Raw genomic sequence first — 23,399 nt, forward strand, 5'->3', positions numbered from 1 at the left:
GTGCTGTACGCGCTCAAGGTGCTGCACCGCGGCGACCCCGGGGCCGCGTCGGAGGTGGACACCCTACGGCGCGTCGACAGCTCGCCGCACGTCGTGCGGTGCCACTCCATGCTCCCCGCGGCGGCCCCCGGTGACGTCGCGCTCCTGCTCGAGCTCGTGGACGGCGGCTCGCTGGACGCCGTCGCGGCCCGGCGCGGGGCGTTCCCGGAGGCCGCGCTCGCCGAGGTCGCGGCGCAGGCGCTGGCCGGACTGGCGCACCACCACGCGCGCAGCATCGTCCACCGCGACGTCAAGCCGGCGAACCTCCTCGTCAGCGCCGCCGGGGAGGTCAAGATAGCCGACGTACTCCAGCATCCGCCACCGCTCGTCGTCGTCAGAACATATAGCGAAGCGGTCGGGGACGAACTCGCGGCAGCGCTGGAACACGCGCTCGTCGCGCGTCGCCAGCGGCTGGTACCCAAACACCATCTCGCCCTTCTTCACCTCATATGCCGCGTCGTGGCTCTCCACCACCGTGTCCCGTCGTGCGACGCCGCGCTGTTCATCAGCGACCTGTCAACGGCATCTCCATCGAGGACCATGAAGCCATTCGAGACTCCCATGGCTGCTCTCCGGCTCCCGTGGCTGCTCTCTGGCTCGACGACCACGGCAACCTCGCGCCCATGCATGGCCTGCGCTTGGCCACTGCCGGCCTTGGCCTGACCACGGAGCTCGCCGTGAAGGCGTTCGGGCAAGGGACGCCGCGCCGGAGCATGAGCCGGAACAGCGCGAGCGCCTGCTCGGACGAGGGTGCGCGCCAGGGAGAGGAAGTACCAATACTACCGCAAAAATACACGGAAACATCAATCTTTGTCCCCTCTTAACTCCGAATCCGTTTAGTTTTTGCACAAGCGATAGTAACAAATGTTGTAGAGCTACGTGAGATCTCCAACTTTTCTTAAAGTGTCAAAGTCTAATTCGGCCTGGTTGGAGATATACAAGGTTCTAAAGTGGGGTGCACGCAGCGCGCCCGTACTGGAACTCCACCGGTGGGTTCATGCGTAGCGTCTCCCACACAAACGACTTCACCAGCGGCATCTTCTCCACGTCCGACAGGGTGATCGTCGTGCCCGGCGGTGGGACAACGGCGCGGACCTCGGTGGCGAGCCTGGCGTGCAGCTCCGGCCCGCAGCGCTTGAGCACGGCGTGGCATGGGTCGGCGCCGTCGAGGAACACGAGCGGGCGGTGGCCACCGAAGAGCGCGAGTGAGGGCATGTAGGTGCCGTCCTGGAAGTAGAAGTAGTCCAGGCGGTAGCGTAGCCACGACGTCTCTTCTGGCGACGAACGGGTGCGCAAGAAGTAGTCTAGGCGGTCGCGCAGCCGCGACGTCTCTTCTGGCGACGAACGGGTGTGCAAGAAGCTGCGCCACAGATGCCCGCTTGGTGTAGTCCTTCTGCAGGCAAGCGGCGACGAACGCACGGAGCTCCGCGCGACGCTGCGCCGTCTGGCCACGACGACAGCTCGCCGAAGCAGATGGCGCACATGAGCGCCGCCCAGCTGGGCTTCTGCCTCGCGGGGAGCAGCGGGTACCGTCCCATGAGGAGCTCCAAAACGGTGACCCCTAGGCTCCACACGTCGGCGGCGCAGGGGTCGGCGTGTCCGTGGCGCTCCGTGTCGAACCGCTCGGGGCTCATGTACGCGGCGGTGCCCTCGTAGGCGGCGCAGTGGTCGTCGGCGCGCGAGAGGACCTTGGCGATGCCGAAGTCGGCTATCTTGACCTCCGTGGCGGCGCTGACGAGGAGGTTTGCCGGCTTGACGTCGCGGTGGACGACGCTGTGCGCGTAGAGGTGCGCCAGTCCGGCCAGCGCCTGCGCCGCGACCTCGGCGAGCGCGGCCTCCGGGAACGCCCCGCGCCGGGCCGCGACGGCGTCCAGCGAGCCGCCGTCCACGAGCTCGAGCAGGAGCGCGACGTCGCCGGGGGCCGCCGCGGGGAGCATGGAGTGGCGCCGCACGACGTGCGGCGAGCTGTCGGCGCGCGGCAGGGCGTCCACCTCCGACGCGGCCCTGGGGTCGCCGCGGTGCAGCAACTTGAGCGCGTACAGCGCCGACGTCTGGCGGTGCGCGACCTTGTACACCGTGCCCCGTTCCCGCGCCCCAGCACGGCGAGCTTGTCGAAGTCCGAGAGCCGGAACTCGCCGCTGGCTCACGACGCGGACGTCGAAGCCTCCTCTCTCTGAATGTCAGAGCCATTTGCACACTAACCAGCCCTCGTCTACTGCTCACGTGAGCCACAACTGCCTCCAAGGCCATGTCAGCGCCACTATAGACTGACACGTCAGATTAAAAAAAGAAACGAAGGGGTATGGACTAGAGATACATCACTTCTAAAGTTTATGGATCCGAAAAACCACTTTCACAGTTGATGGACCCAAGTGAAACATGGACAAAAGTTAACGGATCAATGATGCATTTAACTCTTTTATAATATATTAAAATCTACTATGGGGATCTCCCCCACAGTCCTTTGCGTCAAAAAAAATAATTGTATTAGGCATGGACTCTTTGCTCTAATCTAGGCTATTGGATCGTAAGAGATAAAAAAGATCATAAAAAATCTAATTGTGTAAGTTTTTTCTTTTGTTTTTGGGTCCTCTTGGCATATGTATATATTGTACTTCCTCCATTACATAAGTCGTTTTGGCTTTTCTAAATGCATAGCTTTTGCTATGCATTTGGACATACACTATGTCTAGATATATAACAAAAGTAATGTATCTAAAAAAAGTTAAAACATCTTATAATTAAGAACTGAGGAAGTATTAGACATGAATTATTTGTTCTAGTCTAAACAATTAGATCATCATAAGATCTAATGGTGCGGTGGGTCCTTTTATTTTCCAGTTATTGTCATGTTCTAGACAATCTCGGCAAATATAGTGGTTCTGGATAGAATTTTTTATTTGTCTTTTCCTCTCCTTTCTACTTTAGTGAATTTAGTTAAATGTAGTCACATAAACTTGTCTGTTCCTCGTCCCAGAGACATACTCACTCTGTCTCTAAATAACTATCGTTCGCGCTTCTTGAGAAATAACTTTGACTAATTTTATATAAAAAAATTTAATATTTATGGTACATAAGTAATATCATTAGATTGATCGTTGAATCTATTTTCATGATAAATTTATTTAGAGAAATAAATGTTGCACGTATTTTCTATAAATCTAGTTAAATTTACGATAGGAAAAAAATGATAGTTATTTAGGGACGGGGAAGTAGAGTATAAATTCTTTGGTCCTTGTAGCCTTGTAGGTGCATTACTCCGTAGGAGTATCTATCTCAGTCAATCCATGAGTTTGTTGATGTGACCGGTCTTGCGTTGCTTGCCACAAGCGTCATGCCATGACCTCGTGTAGCTAACATTTTTTTGTCTGCTTCCTCAATTTTCGTAACAAATTTAGTCAAGCATAGCTCGTCATCAAACTGTTAGGATGACTAAGGTGCATGGTCCAAATTCCAAAACCCGGTTCATGTGTCCTACCTTATTATTTATAAGTTTTCGTCCTTGCTAGAATATGACATCTACAATCTCCTTGATATATGTCTTGCTCCGCTTTTTGACTAATTTTATAACTTAGTGGAGTTCAACAACAGTTTTTTTATGCATGGGCTTTGATGAAACATATAATAATCAAGATTCACAATGTTAGTAAGAGGGATCATCATTCGTATCTAATTTGGTCATTTTTCCTTGTAATGCAGACAAAGAATCATTTGCGTATAAGTATACAATAAGCCATTTCTCCATGCATTAAAACCTATATTATGTCATGTTCTATTCCTAGATTACTTCATCTTAGGTTTGGGTTGACGCCTTTTGTGAGAGTCATTTTGATGCATAGAAATTAAATAAGGTTCCTACTCTTATTGTCCATGTCACATGTAGATATTTTATTGTCCTAGGACAATTTTGTCATGAATTAAGATTAGATAAATGTCTATGGTACTATTTTTATTTTAATAATGATATTATCAAGAAACCTCATAGCAACATATGTAATGTAGCTTACATGGTTATGTACTTATTATGTCTTGTGGAGTTCAAGTCCTAAACTCAGCACATGTGGTCACATTGTTTTCAAGATTTATTTTCAAAAAAATAACGCTATACATTTAATAGTAGGAGATATGGTCAGTGACACCAAGGTGTTTGGTGACTTCATCAATCTAAGTGCATGCATGTTTGTAAACGCCTATGTCTATACTTTGTCTAAAAAAAGAATCTTGTAATATATGCATCCAGTCTTAATTCTTTTGAATACAACTAAGGTGAGAGGTGATCTAATAGAAGGAATGGATTATAAGGTATATGCTACTACATCTGAAACCCTAGCTCATGTTCTTGAACCAGTGTGTGGTATGGCTACGATAAAACAACATTGTAATGTGTAAACCGGTTTCTCTTGCAAAAAAATCCATGACCTACGCAAGGAGTATCTACATAATCATCTAAAGTGGGCATAGTCAATAATTAGTGTACTCCTACAAATGTCAAAGCTCAGTGGTTTTCTGGGCCTGACTAGCTGCTACAGGAAATTATTAAAAAATATAGCATGATTAGAAAACTACTCACTCTGATGCTAAAGAACGATTGAAGTTCTTGTGGACACTAGAAGCTCAACAGGATTTCATTCTACTCAAAATAGCTCTGAGTAAGGCATCAGTGTTAGCAGTGCCAAACTTCAACCAAATATTTGTGCTTGAAACTGATGCCTATGACCTTGGGGTTTGTGTAGTGCTTATGCAAGAAGGGCGTCCGGTGGCTTATTTAAGTAAACCCCTCATCAACTGAAAGAACTTAGCTCTCTCTGTCAATGAAAAAGAGTGCATGGCTATATTATGACTATAGATAAATGGAGACCTTACCTGCAGCATAATGCATTGTGATAAAAGACATATCACAAGAGCTTTACTTGAGTGACCAAAGAATCACATCTAAGTTGCAACACAAAGCAATGGTAAAGCTCATGGATCTAACATTATTTATTATTCAATACAAGAAGGCGGCCATAAATATGGTTATTGATGCTCTATCCAGATGTAAACTTGACAACTCAGTGTGGGTTATCAATGAATGTATTCAAGCATGGGTGGAAATTTTGATTCAATGGTATCAGATGGCGAACTGGCCAAACAATTGTTAACTAGATTAAGCCTCACAACCACTAATTCCCAAGCGTATACTCTACATCAAGCCTATGAGGTGGCCGAGGCAAGGGCCCCAACAGAACCTACGCGAAGACGAAGGTTGCCTATGGTCTCTGCTTTAAACATGAAAATTCTAGCCAGAGGGTGGAGGTGTTGGGCAGGGCACTTCATTCTGTGGGGAAATCAAATACCCTTGCCGTCGCCCCTGGTATTGGTAAATAGGCTGGTAGATATGCGCCTTAGATCAGTCTCAATGGAGTTTCATGGGCATTAAATAAGCTACTGTGTCATAGTATTGATGAAGAGAGATAGATAAAAGTTTTATGGGATGAAATGAGTCTCATAAGCTCTTGAAACAGTGACATAAAACCCCAATCTTAGTGGAGAAGAGGAGAGTGGGTCATTGCCATGTATTGGGCTTGACCAAATCCAGAGAGTACCGTGAGTATATATAACACCATAGGCGGTTGTAGCCGGTGAACAGGAGCTTAAACTCTATTCTGAAAATCACAATTTCCTTGGCTCCCAAGGTTCTTCTGTGTTTCTTTTCAAAAAATTCTCTCCCAAATTCCTGCCGTTCTGCCCAAATTCTGATTCCGGTTGCTAGAGTGGTTTCAACGCCGTTTAATTTCTCTACTGTACGTGGATTTTCTCTTGCCAACGGTCCATTATCAAGTCGACGGGAAATTGGATTGGAAGATTCGTGGAGGGCGCGTGGGTAGGATTTCTTCGACTTCGACGCTACAGCGGCCAACCGTTGGGTCGTTGGTAGACTAGTACACTGAACGGGAGGTACACGACTACACGAGGACCGAGGTGAATATGCCTAGCCTAGCCTTATCTGACCTGAGCCACGTACGCAATCTGAGTAGCAGGCGGCGGCGACAGCAGTGCTGCACACAGGCGACAGTCCACTCCGTCCGCTTCTTCACGGTCCAGCGGTCGTCTCTCTATAAACACCGCACACACAGGTGCTACTCTGAATCCCGATGAGACACCTCGCCGCCACGGTCCTCCTCCCAACCAAAATGGCGGCAGCCAAGAATCACAGCCACCCGGCCACTTATCGGCTTTGCTTCCTTCTAACCATGGCCACGCTTTCCTCAGCCGTCTCTGCCACGGACTCTCCCCTGTGCAGCATCCCCTCCCCCGCGCCCGGCCATGTGTCCGCCGGCAAGGACACACTGCCACTCATCCACTCCTTCCAGCTCAGCTCCGGCTACTTCTTCGGCGGCGAAGACATCCACTTCGCTAAAGATGAGAGCGACGACCGCTTGTTTCATCCTCCCCGCCCGTTCACCTTACTGCCACTCCAAGTCCAGAGCACCACCAATTCCACCGTCATGCACGTCGGCGCCACGTTAACCCTCTCCGGCCGCCGCGCGTTCCACACCGTGGCGGCCCATCGGCGAGATCGCTTCGCGGGAGGTGCCCACTCCGTCTCCTTCCACCTCGACGGCTACTACTCCTCCACCTCCGAGGAGCTTTGCATGCTCGGCTCCGGCACCTACTCTATGGGCGACGGCTGGCCCAAACACCTTCCGGACGTCGTCCTCCGCCTCCGCTTTCCCAGCCCGCCCAGCCTCAAGGACCCCTTCGTCACCGGCGAGCTCAAGGGCGCCGGCTTTGATGCCATCACCCTCGTCTCTTACGCCGAAGGCGACAGCTACGAGTACGGCCAGCGTGCATCCTGCCCGCCGTTGCAGCCGCCTCCAGCCGTGAGAGGCGCGCTCCAGGTGCTAGGTGCCAGCTTCTCGTGCGCTCATCTCAGAGAGCAGCTCGTGAGCTCGTACAAGCTGCAGCACGTCGGTAGCGTGCCCGCGTCGAGCACCTCTCCTGCGTTTCTGCGGCTGCCGGAGCCGCGCATGCACGTTGGCCAGGTGCAGTGCACCGCGGACGGCGCCGTGCGCCTGTACGCGACGTTCTCCAACAACACGAACCTGTGGGGCGTGCGGTACCTGCGGCCAGGCTTTGTGGTCAAGGAGGCAGCGGTCGTCGCCGAAGGGCGCTGGGACTCGACACAGAGCACGCTCTGCCTCAGGGCGTGCCGGGTGGTGCGCTCGGGGCCGACGTCCCTTGCGGTGCAGGAGCAGCAGGACTGCGGCATCGGGATGAGCTTCTGGTTCCCGGCCGTCTGGACGATTCGGGAGCGGAGTATTGTAGCCGGAATGCTTTGGAACTCGAGCCAAGGGACTGCTGCAACTGCAAGCAACGCCGCCGCCGCCGCTGCCGGTGCGGTATCGGCGTCGAGCATCGACTTCGACATCAACAGAGACACCTTCTCAGACGTCAAGTACACGTACACAAGGGTGGACGAGGCAAAGCAGCGTTATTTCGCTGATGTGCTGAGAAGCCATGAGAACAAGGCTAATAAGGGGACTTTCCCGTCTGCCAACTATTCTTACCATGACTTCCAGTTTCGTTTCCACATGGAGAACAGAGGGTCGGAGCATGGAGAAGCCTACCCCGTTACGATTGGCTCGGCTATAGTCGACGGGGATAGGCTACCAGCCGGCGGTTCTTTCAGCCCCTGGCATGCCAAGGTCGACATGGAGCATGAGCTGCTGAAGGTCAGCTACGACATATACACACGTCATCTTCCTCCACGTGTGAATTGGATGAACATGTCGTCCCCGGTTTCTATAGAAGAACGCCTGATCACAGCGGAGGGTGTTTATGATCCTAAGAAGGGCGTCCTGTGCATGATCGGCTGCCAAGAGCTGGAAGGCTCCACTGACTGCCAGATCTTGATCACCGTTCACTTCGCCTCGCTCGATGCAAAGGCGCAGGGCCACGGAAGGGGAGTGATCAGCAGCCTGAGAGCCAAGACAGACCCTCTCTTCTTCAGCAAGATGGACATTGCTCTGTTCGGGATGTACGCCGAGCAGGTGTCCGCGTCGATCTCGCGGATGGACCTGGAGAGCATCATGCTGGTGGTCTCCACGACGCTGCCGTGCATCTTCACGGCCCTGCAGATCCTCCACGCCAAGAGGAGCCCCGAGGCGTCCGCATCCACGTCCATCACCATGCTCGTCGTCCTGGCCATGGGCTACGTTGCGCCACTCGTGATCAGTTCCGAGGCTCTGTTCGTGAGCATGGGAACCGAGTACGCGCCGTTCCAGAGGAAAGTGCCGTACGGGCTGAAGCAGGCGATGCTGAGGGTGCCCACGCTGATTGCGTTCGTACTGCAGCTACGCCTCCTTCAACTAGCCTGGTCTGCCCGGAGATCGGCTGCCGGCCGGAGCAAGGACGGGACGTCGGCGGCGGCGGCAGCCGAGAGGAGAGCGCTCTGGGTATGCCTGCCGCTGTACCTGCTCGGCGGGGCACTGACCATCGTTCTTCACATGGCGAACAGCCGCCGTGCCGCACGGGAGGATTCCCTCGCCGTTCGCGTCGGCCCAGAGCCGGCCACGCTATGGGAGGACCTCGTCTCGTCTGCGGGGCTGGCGCTGGACGGGTTCCTCCTCCCTCAGGTCGCCATGAACGCGTTCTCGGGTGGCAAAGTGAGAGCCGTCTCGCCATGGTTCTACGTCGGCGGCACAGTCGTTCGCGCGATGCCTCACGTCTACGATGTGGTCAGGAGCCGGGATTAAGTGCCGAGCTTGAAGCCGTCGAACGTGTACGCGAGCCCTCTGGACGATCGGTTTGGCGTCGCATGGGACATCGTGGTGCCGTCCGGAGCAGCGTCGCTGGCTGTGCTGTTGGCCCTTCAGCAAAGGCTTGGTGCCTTGGCTGGCACCACCTTGTTCCGTTCGCGGAGAACAGGTGAATACCAGATGGTCTCTAGTACCTTTTAACGGGACTACGAGAGCATCTCGGATCACCCAATTTAGAAGGTTGGGAGAGATTCGATCTCGATTTGCATTCAAAATTATCTTATCATCGCAAATTGCGGCATTTCTTTGTCGATATCGGTTTCATTAGTAGTGGTGTAGCAAAACTATAGATGATCACCGATAAATTTGCGTACTTACTTTTTAGATGATTTTATTTTCTGATGCAATCTTCAAGAAAAGATGGAATGTAAATTTAAAGCAAATAAATATATTTTTTCTAATTTAAAATTTTCTTAGAGAAAATTTCTTTCCCTGGGTCAGTTGCATCCTCGATCTTGAACTCTTCTTTCGTCACTCACTCCCCTATTCTCCTCGCTTTCAAGGTCGGCTCTCACTCACTTCTCTTCGGCTTCTTGGTTCAATCGTTTGGAGCTGCAGAACCACACGACACGAGCTTGTGGATCATCTTCTATCTTTCTCAACCTCACAGTAACTACACAATAGCCATCTATAATGTATTTAAGCTGAATTAATCTTCAATCAGTTTTCTATATGAGATTAATTCTTTCTTGCGCATAGTTATACTGTTTGTTATTATAAGCATGGGCTGATTTTCTTATGTAGTGGGTTTAGTTGGACTTCCATTTGGGTAGTTGTGTCATGGCACAGTGGGACATCAATCAACCTTGCATACTACTCCCTCCATGTTCCTAAAGAAAGTTGTTTTGAGATTGTCTTTAAGTCAAATAATTTAAACTTTGACTATAAATAAATTCTTTAGGTTGAGTTTGAAAATATGAAAGTGATGTAAGTAAATTCATCTAGAAATATAGTTTTATAAAAATATATATTGACTATATTTTATAGAAAAAGTAGCGGTCAAAGTTATTTTTGGAGACCGTGTCAATATCCAAAACGACTTCCTTTAGAGACATGGGGAGTATTTTTTCCGTGTCGCCGTCATTTTGTCTGTTGTTTTTTCTTTTCTCTTTGTTTGTTTTCATTTCTTTTGTCGTTTTGCCCATTTTTCTCCTCTTCTTTTTGTCGGGTTTTTCTGTTTTCCTTCTCACTTTGTTTGTTTTCATTTCTTTCATCGTCTTGCCCTTTTTTTCTCCTCTTCCTTTTGTCGATTTTTCTTTTTTCTGTGTCTTTTATATAATAAGGGAAAAATAGAAGAATTTAAATGTGAAGATGGGGAATTGAACTTATGACCATAGCTTTATATAAGATATAGGGATTTCACCATCAAACTACTGTCGTGTTTGTGAGTTTAATGCACAAATCATCCAATTTAAGTGTCAGATCACGGTTCAACATACCTAATCTATCTATCTATATACCTAATATAAAAGTGAACGGGGCCAATGGATTCTTTTAACTGTCTTTTTTTAATTCCCACAATACCCTCAGGCCCCTCCTTATCCCGTATGTGACCCAAACTCACCACCCGTGCTCATACGAGTTAGAACTACATGCTTCGCGTGTTTAGCGACGTTGTACAAATTCTGATTTCATGATGTATTGTTTAAATCTCTGAGCCACAAATCGTTGTGAAGACAACACAATAAGTTGTATACTTGTATATTTCATTGTAACATACAAGCATATTTACCCATTAAATTAAGAAAAATAAGAACCACTAAATAAAATACCATGTCAGCAATCAAATTTGACAAAGTCTTCACCTCCACCACATCCATCGTAAAACCATGGCGACATTGTGTTGTCTTTTGTCACCATTGATCATACCATTAGTGTAAACAAGGATTAAAATACAGCCAACCAAATTTTCGATGAACCCAGATCTCTTAGTGGCTCCTAAAAACCATAGTAGTCATTCAACCCAATTCCCAAACAATGTATCCCAAAAATGCTGAAAGAACGTTAGGGAGGACACGCTTTGAGCCCAATCCAAAATACTCTTGCGCTGCCATCCATCAACGCAACCACAAGCCTAAAAAATATGTCATCAACGTCGGCACACCATGGTTGAGGTAGAGGGAAAGCAAGAGGACCGCAAAAAAAGTCAACATGAACTACAGCCAAATAACAAAACTAGGGATACAAAACCCATTGCCAATCACGCTCTCCATGGAAGCAATCACTAAAGTAAGATGATCAAGTGACAAAAACAGAAGAACCACCATCACCGTCTCTATTGCTGAAACCCATAAAAAACAAACATTTTATTTGGATGACAGCCTAAACAACTCCTAGATCTAATAAAAGAGTAGAATCCCACTACTGCTCCTAGATCTTGTCGCGAATTTAGCATAATCTAATCACCACTGATACATAATAATAGATATTGGATGTATTTGTTTTCATAAAAAATACCCATGTTGGGGGTGAAAGCCTTTGTTTGGTTTTGAATAATTGATGAAACCCTAGGACTAACATTTGATCTAAGTGTGTGAATTAGATAAGGTGGTCCAATCCAAGGGGTGGAACTAGATGATGGTCATGATGAAGGTGATGGCCACAAGAGAGATGATCAAGTGCTCCAACTTGAAAAAGAAGAAAGAGAAAAACAAAAACCAAGGAGATTAAGGCAAATGTATCAAATAGATTTTTGTTTTAGTGATCAAGACACTATAGAGAGCGTGATCACGTTTAGGATTGATAGCTGTACTATAAAGAGGGGTAAACTTTGGCTAAGCGGTTATCGAGTGCCACTATGTAACATGATTCTTGCATATGCATTAGGGACCTAGTGTGCTAACAATTGACCCTGTTATACACTTTGTGGTTAGCAAGTTGAAAGCAAGGGCGAAGCGGTTGAGGTGTTAGAAAAAGAAAAAGGAGGAGACAACAGTGACCGGACTCTGGTGCCGGGGTGACCGGACTCTGGTGCTGGGGTGATCGGAATCACCCCGGGCGCGTCCAGTCAGCCAGTGCAGGGAGGCGTGCCCTCGGGTCTTCGACCAGACCCAGCTGAGGAAGCGCGACTGGACGTAGCCTACGTGTGGCAGAACCGCCTAATCTAATGCCCTTCAAAGGGTACTCGTCTTCCATTAGACACTAAGTACTCAAGAGAGAGCACCAAACTATGCAGTTCTGTCGAGCACACCATAAGGGAGAACTTAAAAATCCACATTTTTTTCATCAGGATCATAAATGATAGGATAAAGCTTACAACATTATGTCATTTCTTACATCACTTAATACAACAGCAGAATATTACCTCAATTGATTATAACAGTGGATTATACAATGCTATCAGAGTTTCAGCGGAAATAAAATCATTTAATGACAAGTTAAACATTAACATGAAGATCAGTTGAATACATAATAATATGTTATAAGTTTTTCCATCGTAAAACATTTTTGGGTGAAAGTTATAAATAACTCTATGTCTGCAATCGTAAGGAAATCCTTGCTGAGCCCACCAGGAGGTTTCCACACGCAAGTGTCTGCCCTAGCATTCACCTATCACCTGTAATAGTGGAAATAAAACCCTGAGTACTCGATTGTACTCAGCAAGACTTACCCGACAGGAAGAAAAAAAAACTCCAAGGATATGCAAGTCTATTTGACTTGTGGGTTTATTGCATCTGCAGGAGCATTACTAAACATGCATCCTTATATTTAATTTTATTAGCAGTCATCATTAGTTTATTATCTAACCATTCTAGGTAAGCCCCTATGCTACTTTCAAGTAAGGGTTGAGCAATCAGAACCATTTTATTATCTTTCATATTCTAGTTCTTACTATGGTGCTAGACCATAGCCAAGTCATACCGTACCACACGGCGGTTCGCGAACCAATGTATCCCAGCTAGGTTCCCAAAACACACACCTCATTTGTACCCCGGGCACAAACAAGACCAACTCGTCTCACTCCTATCATAGGGTCTAGGTCTCCGTCCAAACTTCGACTCCAAGCCCCCACACTTGAGTCCCAGTCTCGGTGCGGTGCTTAGACCTCCACCCAAAAGCCACCCGTAAAAGTCGGTCCAGAAAGAGCCGTAACCCATGATAAGAGAGTGACAAGTCTTCCCGCTCCCATAAGCAAGTATGTGCTTAGGATAATAAGTCTATGACTAGACTACCATCCACGGCAACGGATGGTCCTCAATCGACATAGGCGGGACAGATGCAACCATAGCCTCGCTCGGTTGCCTAACCAAGTCCAAATCCATATCCAAAGTATAGTCCCGCCCGGTCTCCATTTATTACCCTGATATATTTCATGTGATAGTAACATGATAATAGTAATAATAATAATATCTTTCCTATTTCTCGCGAGTGATTGGTAATCACTCGACTTCTACCGAGGTCCTATAGCATAGTAGGCTACACGATCCTGGCATACTAGTAAGACTCATAGGATAAGGATCAATATATGCAAGTGGGTTTTATTCAACTTCTTCAACTTAATTCACATGCATAAAATAAAGTGCAGAATAATAAGGGTTATGCACCGGGGCTTGCCTAGGTAAAATATAACCAAGTTAGCTTTTCATCATGGTGGCATGATCATCAAGTCACCATCTACTTCCATTACTCCAGATGACTCCACGACCCATCATTGCTCCTATCATGAGATACGCGGATGCAACGCAGGGACGTAAATAATCAACGGTAACCGTAACTCTGAAATACGATTACGCCTCGCAAGCTAATGAGCTAGCTCTAATGACTAACGTACTAACCCATGTATCCAGCTAGTCAAGTGAGGCTCGTATCTAGAAAATGTTTTCGTTCTATAAACCCCCAATTATTTTGACATTTGATTGATTAAATATATATTTTCGTACTAGGGCTCATTTACTTACCTTAACAAACTTATTCCTATGGAGCTACAAAATTTCTGGTGAGCACCTAATAATGTTAGGAATTTATAGTAAAAATTCTAGGGTCAACGCTGCTACCAATCCATCACAATAATTCCTACAAGTTTATGTTTTAACAATATTACGTATCTCGAATTAATTAGATTACTCTTCAAAATTCTATGAAACTATGTGAAGAAAATACACTAGAAGATAGATCTAGAAGATAGATCAGGATTTTATGAACTCAACAAAATTGCTTTCACAATTTTTGGATTCCTACAAGATTTTATATTGAATTTACAAATTTAATTCAGAACCAAATTAAGATATATTTTAGAAAACGAGAAGGACCGACGTCACCAATTCGCCCCAGCAGCCCAACGACTTCGCGCGGGAGTGGCCGCAAGCGCAGCTGGCCGGCCCAACAAACGGCCCATGGTGGAGAGCCCCCACGCGCAGCGCAATTTGTAGAAAGGGCCCCACTATTTTGATAAAACGCGCGCTACGACATTGTACTGTTCCCTCAGTCTTAAGTTTTGCGAAAAACACCCTCAAAAGATGTTGCCTTCTCACTATGTTAGTCCCCAACACGCTAGCGCGCAGCGGCGTAGCACACCGGCGGCACGGCGGCTGCGCCAACCACGCCAGGCTACCCGCAATAGCAACAACGGACCGACTACAACTTATGGCTAAGTATGAATGACTAGGTGGCGGTTAGGGGCTTGGGGATGTACCAGCGTGAGCCATGGCCCCAAGCGGCTATCCACGGCGATGGCATGGCCATTCTGTCTACTTAGAGCACCGACGGGTGGATAAAGACAGCAGGGAAGCGTCAGGGTCTCACCGATGACCGTGCTGTGGTGATGGTTGAAACCAGAGGGCGCTGTGGTGGTCTGGCCACGTGCAAGCTGCCTGGGCAGCGGTGCTCTAGACTGGACACCCGTGCGCCACACCCCCGACCAACGCCCTGGCCAACTAGCGCGAGCACCAGATAGAGTAGGTCAACACACGCTCGTGGATACAAGCAATGGAACTCACTTGAGTCTTACCCTACTTTTGTGGGAACGGCGGCGCATCTGGCCAGTGGCGAGAAAGACGCCCAATTGGTGGCCCGTAGCGCTCGGCTACGCCAAGGTGAGGATTGGCTGCTAGCTGGCCTTCCTATCTAACTATTGGTACACCGAATTGAGGTGTGGTGCTCCAAACCACATGTATTTGGCATGTGAAGCGGCGATCCTATCGGTGGCAAGGTCAGGTGGGGCGGTAGCTCTTCAAGGCTGAGATGCCTCGGTCAAGGGTGTGATAATGAAGCGAGGCGTTCGCACGGGGAGACTTAGGGGGTGTTTGGTTCCAGAGACTAAAGTTTAGTCCCTGTCACATCGGACGTTCAGATGCTAATTAGGAGGACTAAACATGAGTTAATTATAAAACTAATTACACAGATAGAGACTAATTTACGAGATGAATCTATTAAGCCTAATTAATCCATCATTAGCACATATTTACTGTAGCACCTCATTGTCAAATCATGGACTAATTAGGCTTAATAGATTTGTCCCATAAATTAGTCTCAATCTGTGCGGTTAGTTTTGTAATTAGTCAATATTTAATACTCCAAATTAGTGTGCAAACATCCGATTTGTTAGGGACTAAAATTTAGTTCGTGGAACCAAACACCCCATCAGAGAGAGAGAGATCGTGGGGTGCCATGATGGGACTGCGTAGCCATGGCAGGACGCGGGCTGTGGCAGGGGAGCGGCGACCGCGTGTGGGACCTTTTCGTAGGCCGGTGCAACAACACGACGCGAGGAAAAGTAGTGACACCACAACAGGGCATTTGTTCGGCGTGACTATGGAGGCAAGCAATGACTTGGCGAGTAGGTGGCTCGAGCGGTGGAAGTGGTGCCACATCGGTTAGATGACGGCCGCCACGGTGATGGCTCGGCCCACGCACGGCCTTGCTGATAGGGACCCCTGCCCAGTCCCGTTGAGTTGAACGCTGCCAACCCTGGCCCAATGTGCGGCCAGCCGCCAGCGAGGTTGGCCAGTGAAGCAGCGGCCACAGCCAGGAGCGGCTAGAAAGCCATGGTGCCATGTTCGCGTCATGACCGTGGCCACGGGACCCAAATGGTCGAAATGGCAACACGCATGGTTTTTAAAGTAGAGTAAAAACTGCTAATGATCGCAATCGAGATCCGACCAACTCCCCTATCCTCAAACCCATAGTACCAACATCCCAACGAAGCAATCAACATGTTGAAAGAACAACCCGAGAAGAAGATAGAAGCATGCCAACATGAGCTCGCCATAGGAGTACCAATTCATGAACGGGACGTCAACGACAAGGTTCACAGCGCGTTCCAACATAGTTCGGGCAATTTTTGCGAGAGCAACGTACTACCTAACACCACAACCACTTATACCAAGTTTGAACACTCACTTTGATGCAACAAATGATACCAAAACATGAAACTAATGTTTAGGCATTTTTGTTAAAATTTAAATGACAAAATAGCATTGTCTATTATCATTTCAAACTTACAAGAATTTGATGTTCGATTAGTACTAACCTCCCCTAACACTTTTGATTGAATTTTTAAAAGGTCTAAACCTTGCTGGATTCAACTAACAATTGTACCATGATCTAGCCCATACTACATACTAACTCTTAGAAACAAAATATCTAAGCACTTCCTAATTAGTTTGTCCAATATAACTTGCCAAAGAAGGATACTTTTAAACATACACTCAAGTGCTTGTTGGCAACAAAGATGACCCTTCTAAATTTCCAATTTGATTTTTGTTTAAACTCCCAAAATACTAACTAATAGTTTGTATTCTCCAAAAAGTAATATTGCATTTCCATCTATTGCACTTATACTCTAACTTTATTCAAGTACTACATACAAGTCATATTGGATTTTTGTTTATAAAAATTGCTTCCGTGCCAATGTTTAAAACTACTTATTCTACTCTTCGCGTCAGGATTTTTATTAACACATAAATGCATTTAAGTAAACTAACTCACTATATTTATTTGACTCTCTCTTTCTCTCTCACACAGAAGTGAGCCACATAAGATTTGTGTATCATTTCAAGTGTGTTTTTAAATAAAAAATCTGAGAAAACTCATTTCAGTGATTTTCTTAGGTCTAAATCTTGACGCTAAACAAGCTCATAACACCAGGGGTGTTACAACCTTCCCCCCTTAAAAGAATCTTGTCCTAAGATTCGAAGCAAGAATCAAAAGAGAGAAACACGACTACACTTCGCATATCTAAAATTACACGACATCGAACACTAAACCACACAGAGATTTAGAGATACATGGTTAAGAGCAACCTAGTACAACCAAGACTTAATCCAGAAGTCAGGATAGGCGAGAGCAATGGAGAAACAACAAGAAAATAATTATCCAAAACATGGCGTATGTCCAACAGATGCAGAAACAGGAGACTAAGAACTCAAACATCATGAACCCTGAGACCAAACTAACCAAAGGGGACTTGAAATTCTTTGATAGAAATCCAGATCCTTTCTTCTTCCTGGATTTTGCAATCACCTCTGACTGACGACCCTAGTTCCATGAACAACGACTGGATCTCATAGATCTGCTTTAGATTTGAGCGGGATGGGAATGAAGGAGGAGAGCAAGGGCATCTTATAGTGGCGAATGGAGGTGGGGCGCAGTGCACTAGAAGTGGAGGTGGCATGGATGGGAGACATTGATGGTTCATGCAATTGGGATAAAGTCATCCAATGTGCACTCCCTGCACGAGCGAGCGGAGGGTGGATAAGGGAGATGGGAGGGGATTCACTCGGTGGGGAAGGCGTACAGGTGGCCGTGTCCCTAACAAGAAGAAAAGGAGTGAAGAGGGCGGTTCAGTATGGAGACGAGGGTGTGGGATCGAGAACCGACAGGGTGCCGAGAAAAAGGGGAAGTGCACAGTACATGAGGATGGCGAGTGCAACACGATGTTGCGGCCACGCGATAATGGGGTGCTAATGGGCCTGACATAGATGGTGTTCACAGGGCACGCAGCGGAATGACCCAACATGCGTAGTGCGATCAAGCTAGACAAAGGGCTTGGGACATGATGTCCACTTAGGCTTTTCCAATCGCTCCGACTACCCGAGGACTAACTCTTCCGTTTTGCTCTTCTTTTTCTTTCCCTTCTTTGACCATAATAGGCGCCACTCTTTCGTGTGAACTGAGATCACGACATACGTACTTCCTCCAAACCACATCATCTTGGTTACTTCGAATGAACACTATTTCATCAACCCATTGTGGATTTCTCGTTCGAACACCAAAACATTTTCCAAGGAGAATAATTTCTCTAAAGAGCAATACAACGGTGTAACTTGGCAAAGGGACTGGTCAACACCCTTGATACCATCGCGTGTTGAGCAGCATCACCATATGGCAACTGTTCCATAGGGGCCCTCAGTTTCATCACGACACCATAAGCTATTAACCAGGCCACTTTACCAACTCACACGTAGTGAAAACAGTGGGGTCATAGACCACAGAATAAGAGGAGTATTGCAAGGGAAGATTCAGGCAACAAGGGTTCCTTTCACAACAAGGAACAAGAAAATCTAATCCCATGACAGATTTAATTTAAGGAAATTCAAGTGCTCTGTTGGGACATCCACAATTTGTTGATACATTGTTCTCTGTTATCCAACCACAGCCGGTCTTGCTCGCATCTAAATAGTAGCTTCTCTTGTAACCCACTTAACATCATCTTGAAAATCCTAAGCACGTCTAACAAGACCTAAGGGTAGATGGACGCAATATACACAACAAAATAAACAAAATGCATAGTCCAACGTCCTTATATTGGTACAATATATAGGCACTCACTCTCCCATTCTTAACACATCATTCACCTTCCCTACAACCAGATGATATCAACAACTACGGACGAAATACAATGGAAAGATTACAATACTAGAGGACAGCAACAAAAGACACTACTAACTATGGGTACATCTCCCTAAGGCAACTTGTCTACGTTGTCAGACCACACAGCTTCACTCCTGGTCTAGGTGGATTCTTCTACCGCTCCATCTATGGATCCACCTCCTCTCTTGGTGGTGGCTGAGTGAGGGAAAGCAAGGACTCTACTTCTGATACCTCCAAGGGTGGAGGAGCTGGTGGCACTACAACATCGGTTCTTTGTCTTTTCAATAGGTGGACAGGGATTCCCTCCAAGATCAAGGGATCCTACCTTTCAGCGGCTAGCGTCCTATGCTTGGCCCTAGTGACAAGGTAGGCATCCTCCAGCTGTTGGATGTGCCAATCTTTAGCCGCCTTTAGAGCTTTTGCCATGGTAGTCTCATGACTTTCTGCAGCTACCACATTAGCGTGCGCTTCAGCGAGCTACACTTGGAGCATCCTAGAGAAGATCTCGGCTTCATCGACTCGACAGAGGCACTCCCTTAGCTCTGTGGCCTATCGATCATACTGCTCATCTAGAGCAAGCAAGTACATGGTCAAGTGCACCATAGTGGGGCTGTCATCTTGTGGATCCCACCCTTGCCAAGCCTCCATGCGAGTCCTCCATACTCATCGATTCTTTTCCAAAGGTGGAAAGAACCTCATGGGGGTACGAGCAATGGGCTCCTCATAGATCTGGCAAAGATACCGCAAGGCTTTGTGGGCCACAACCTAGTAGGTGTCGATGAAGTGAAACTTGGTTGCGGTCACATTCTAGGCTTCAGTTATGTCGGGGAACTCTTCACTCTTCCCAATGTAGATGGTGACCTCACATCGCTCAGTGCCAAGTTTCTCATACTCATGGCCCTCATACTCGGGACAATATTTGATTCTAAGTTTTTGTAGGTTGGCATATAGGATTATGGGAAAAGCCTCAGTGTTCAGGCAGTGGCTACTAACCCAGGCTCCTGCCATCCCTTGACGGTGGTTGCAAGGAAGGATTGAGCGCAAGGCTCGCTCAAGAGGAAGGGCTAAATGAGCTAGAGTGCACCGAGTGGTGGTACCAATGGCTAGGCCAAGCCCCTTTTGTCATGGAAGAGCGATCAGTGGACTTGGGGAAGTCCGCCTTTGATTCTTGCGTGGAATTATTACAAGTGGAACGACCGATTTTTTTGCGCACTCAAGGCAAATGATGTCCAAGGCCATAAAGAACTAGTATGACTGTAGGGCAAAGGTCCAGCACAAGCGTAGAAGGAGTATGGAAGGACGTGGGTCATGTCAAGCTTGAACCATAGATGAATGCGAAGCACAAAGCCATAGTACAACAGTAACTCTCGAACAAGGACCAGTCAGTCATGCACAATACAACACGCGTGACTACTACAGATGATGCACCCACTATTAGTATTGCACGACAACCAATGCAATACTAACGTGATGGAGTTAACATCATATACGGCGTGGGGATTAGTCCATTGGGAAAAAGCTAGTTGTACCTATTCTGAATACTTATCTATAGTAATAGGGCTATTTATACACTTCGTATGTAAAAGGGTTTCGAAGCTTTATTTCCTCATTTATGCTCTGATACCACCTATGGTAGAAACGCCTAATCTAATGCTCTCCAAAGGGTACTCGTCTTCCATTAGACACTAAGTACCCAAGAGAGAGCACCAAACTATATAGTTCTGTCGAGCACACCACAAGGGAGAACTTGAAAATCCACATTTTTCCCATTAGGATCATAACTGAGAGGATAAAGCTTACAACATTATGTTATTTCTTACATCACTTAATACAACAACAGAATATTACCTCAATTGATTATAACAACAGATTATACAATATTATTAGAGTTTCAGCAGAAATAAAATCATTTAATGACAAGTTAAACATTAACATGATGATTAGTTGTATACATAATAACATGTTATAATTTTTTCCATTGTAAAACATTTTTTGGGTGAATGTTATAAATAACTCTATGTCTGTAATCATAAGGAAATCCTTGCTGAGCCCACCAGGAGGTTTCCACACACAAGCGTCTACCCTAGCATTCACCTGTCACCTGCAACAGTGGAAATAAAACCCTGAGTACTCGATTGTACTCAGCAAGACTTACCCGACAGGAGGAAAAAAACTCCAAGGATATGCAAGGCTATTTGGCTTGTGGGTTTATTGCATCTGTAGGAGCATTACTAAACGTGCATCCTTATATTCAATTTTATTAGCAGTCATCATTAGTTTATTATCTAACCATTCTAGGTAAGCCCCTATGCTACTTTCAAGCAAGGGTTGAGCAATCAGAACCATTTTATTATCTTTCATATTCCAGTTCTTACTACAGTGCTAGACCATAGCCAAGTCATACCGTACCACACGGTGGTTCACAAACCAATGTATCCCAGCTGGGTATCCCGAAACACACACCTCGTTTGTACCCCAAGCACAAACAAGACCAACTCGTCTCATTCCTGTCAAGGGGTCTAGGTCCCTATCCAAACTTTAACTCAAAGCCCCCACACCTGAGTCCTAGACTCAGAGCGGTGCTTAGACCTCCACCCAAAAGCCACCCCTAAAAGTCGGTCCAGAAAGAGCCGTAACCCATGACAAGAGAGTGACAAGTCTTCCCGCTCTCATAAGCAAGTATGTGCTTAGGATAATAAGTCTGTGACTAGACTACCATCCATGACAACGGACGGTCCTCAATCGACATAGGCGGGACAGATGCAACCGTAGCCTCGCTCGGTTGCCTAACCAAGTCCAAATCCATATCCAAAGTATAGTCCCGCCTGGTCTCCATTTATTACCCTAATATATTTCATGTGATAGTAACATGATAACAGTAATAATAATAATATCTTTCCTATCTCTCGTGAGTGATAGGTAATCACTCGACTTCTACTGAGGTCCTATAGCATAGCCGACTACACGATCCTGGCATACTAGTAAGACTCATAGGATAAGGATAAATATATGCAAGTGGGTTTCATTCAACTCCTTCAACTTAATGCACAAGCATAAAATAAAGTGCAGAATAATGGGGGTTATGCACTGGGGTTTGCCTGGGTAAAATATAACCAAGTTAGCTTTTCATCATGGTGGCATGATCATCAAGTCACCATCTACCTCTATTACTCCAGATGACTCCATGACCCATCATAGCTCCTATCATGAGATACACGGATGCAACGCAGGGACGTAAATAATCAACGGTAACCGCAACTTTGAAATACGATTATGCCTCAAAAGCTAACGAGGAAGCTCTAATGACTAACATACTAAGCCATGTATCCACGTGGTCAAGTGAGGCTCATTTTTGGAAAATGTTTTCGTTCTATAAACCCCAATTATTTTGACATTTGATTGATTAAATATATATTTTTGTACTATGGCTCATTTACTTACCTTAACAAACTAATTCCTATGGAGCTACAAAAATTGCGGTGTGCACCTAATAATGTTAGGAATTGACTGTAAAAATTCCAGGGTCAACACTGCAACTAATCCATCACAATAATTCCTACAAGTTTATGTTTTAACAATATTACGTATCTCGAATTAATTAGATTACTCTTCAAAATTCTATGAAACTATGTGAAGAAAATACACTAGAAGATAGATCAGTATTTTATGAACTCAACAAAATTGCTTTCACAATTTTTGGATTCCTACAAGATTTTATATTGAATTTACAAATTTAATTCAGAACCAAATTAAGATATATTTTAGAAAATGAGAAGGACCAACGACACCAATTCGCCCCAGCAGCCCAACGACTTCGTGCGGGAGTGGCCGCACGCGCAGCTGGCCGGCCCAACAAACGGCCCACAGCGGAGAGCCCCCGCATGTAGCACAATTTGCAGAAAGGACCCTGCTATTTTGATAAAACACGCGCTACGACACCGCACTGTTCCCTCAGTCTTAAGTTTTGTGAAAACACCCTCAAAAGATGTTGCCTTCTCACTATGCTAGTCCCCAACATGCTAGCGCGCAGCAATGCAGCACACCGGCGGCACGACAGCTGCGCCGGCCACGCTAGGCTACCCGCAATAGCAACAACGGACCGACTACAACTTATGGCTAAGTATGCATGACTAGGTGGTGGTTAGGGGCTTGGGGATGTACCAGCGTGAGCCATGGCCCCAAGCGGCTATCCACGGCGATGGCATGGCCATTCCGTCTACTTAGAGCATCGACGGGTGGATAAAGATGGCGGGGAAGCGTCGGGGTCTCACCGATGACCGTGCTATGGTGATGGTTGAAACCGAAGGGCACTGTGGTGGTCTGGCCATGTGCAAGCCACCGGGGCGGTGGCTCTCCGAACTGGACACCCGTGCGCCACACCCCCGACCAACGCCCTGGCCAACTAGCGCGAGCACCGGATAGAGTAGGTCAAAACATGCTCGTGGATACAAGCAATTGAACTCACTCGAGTGTTACCCTACTTTCATGGGAACGGCGGCGCATCTGGCCGGTGGCGAGAAAGATGCCCAATTGGTGGCCCGTAGCGCTCGGCTGCGCCAAGGTGAGGATTGGCTGCTAGCTGGGCTTCCTATCTAACTACAGGTATGCTGAATTGAGGTGTGGTGCTCCAAACCGCACGTATTTGGTGTGCAAAGCGGCGATCCTATCGGCGGCAAGGTTAGGTGGGGCGGCAGCTCTTCAAGGCTGAGTTACCTCAGTCAAGGGTGTGATAATGAAGCGAGGCATCCG

At 47.0% G+C, this 23,399-nt stretch overlaps 1 protein-coding gene and 1 pseudogene across 1 annotated transcript; one reads left to right on the forward strand and one right to left on the reverse strand.

The window, feature by feature from the left end:
• Nucleotides 1-984: 984 nt before the first annotated feature.
• On the reverse strand, nucleotides 985-2,289 carry LOC136460857 (mitogen-activated protein kinase kinase 9-like; annotated as a pseudogene).
• Nucleotides 2,290-6,272: 3,983 nt separating this feature from the next.
• On the forward strand, nucleotides 6,273-8,777 carry LOC136460858 (uncharacterized). Its single transcript, XM_066460404.1, has one exon. It carries the CDS (start codon nucleotides 6,273-6,275, stop codon nucleotides 8,775-8,777), a length of 2,505 nt encoding a protein of 834 aa, XP_066316501.1.
• Nucleotides 8,778-23,399: the final 14,622 nt, after the last annotated feature.

This window comes from Miscanthus floridulus, chromosome 6, assembly GCF_019320115.1.
Source record: "Miscanthus floridulus cultivar M001 chromosome 6, ASM1932011v1, whole genome shotgun sequence".
In the NCBI taxonomy this organism is placed as follows: Eukaryota; Viridiplantae; Streptophyta; class Magnoliopsida; order Poales; family Poaceae; genus Miscanthus; species Miscanthus floridulus.

Coding starts and splice junctions, on each gene's coding strand:
- LOC136460858 (XM_066460404.1), top strand. CDS start 6,273: ATGGCCACGCTTTCCTCAGCCGTCTCTGCCACGGACTCTCCCCTGTGC.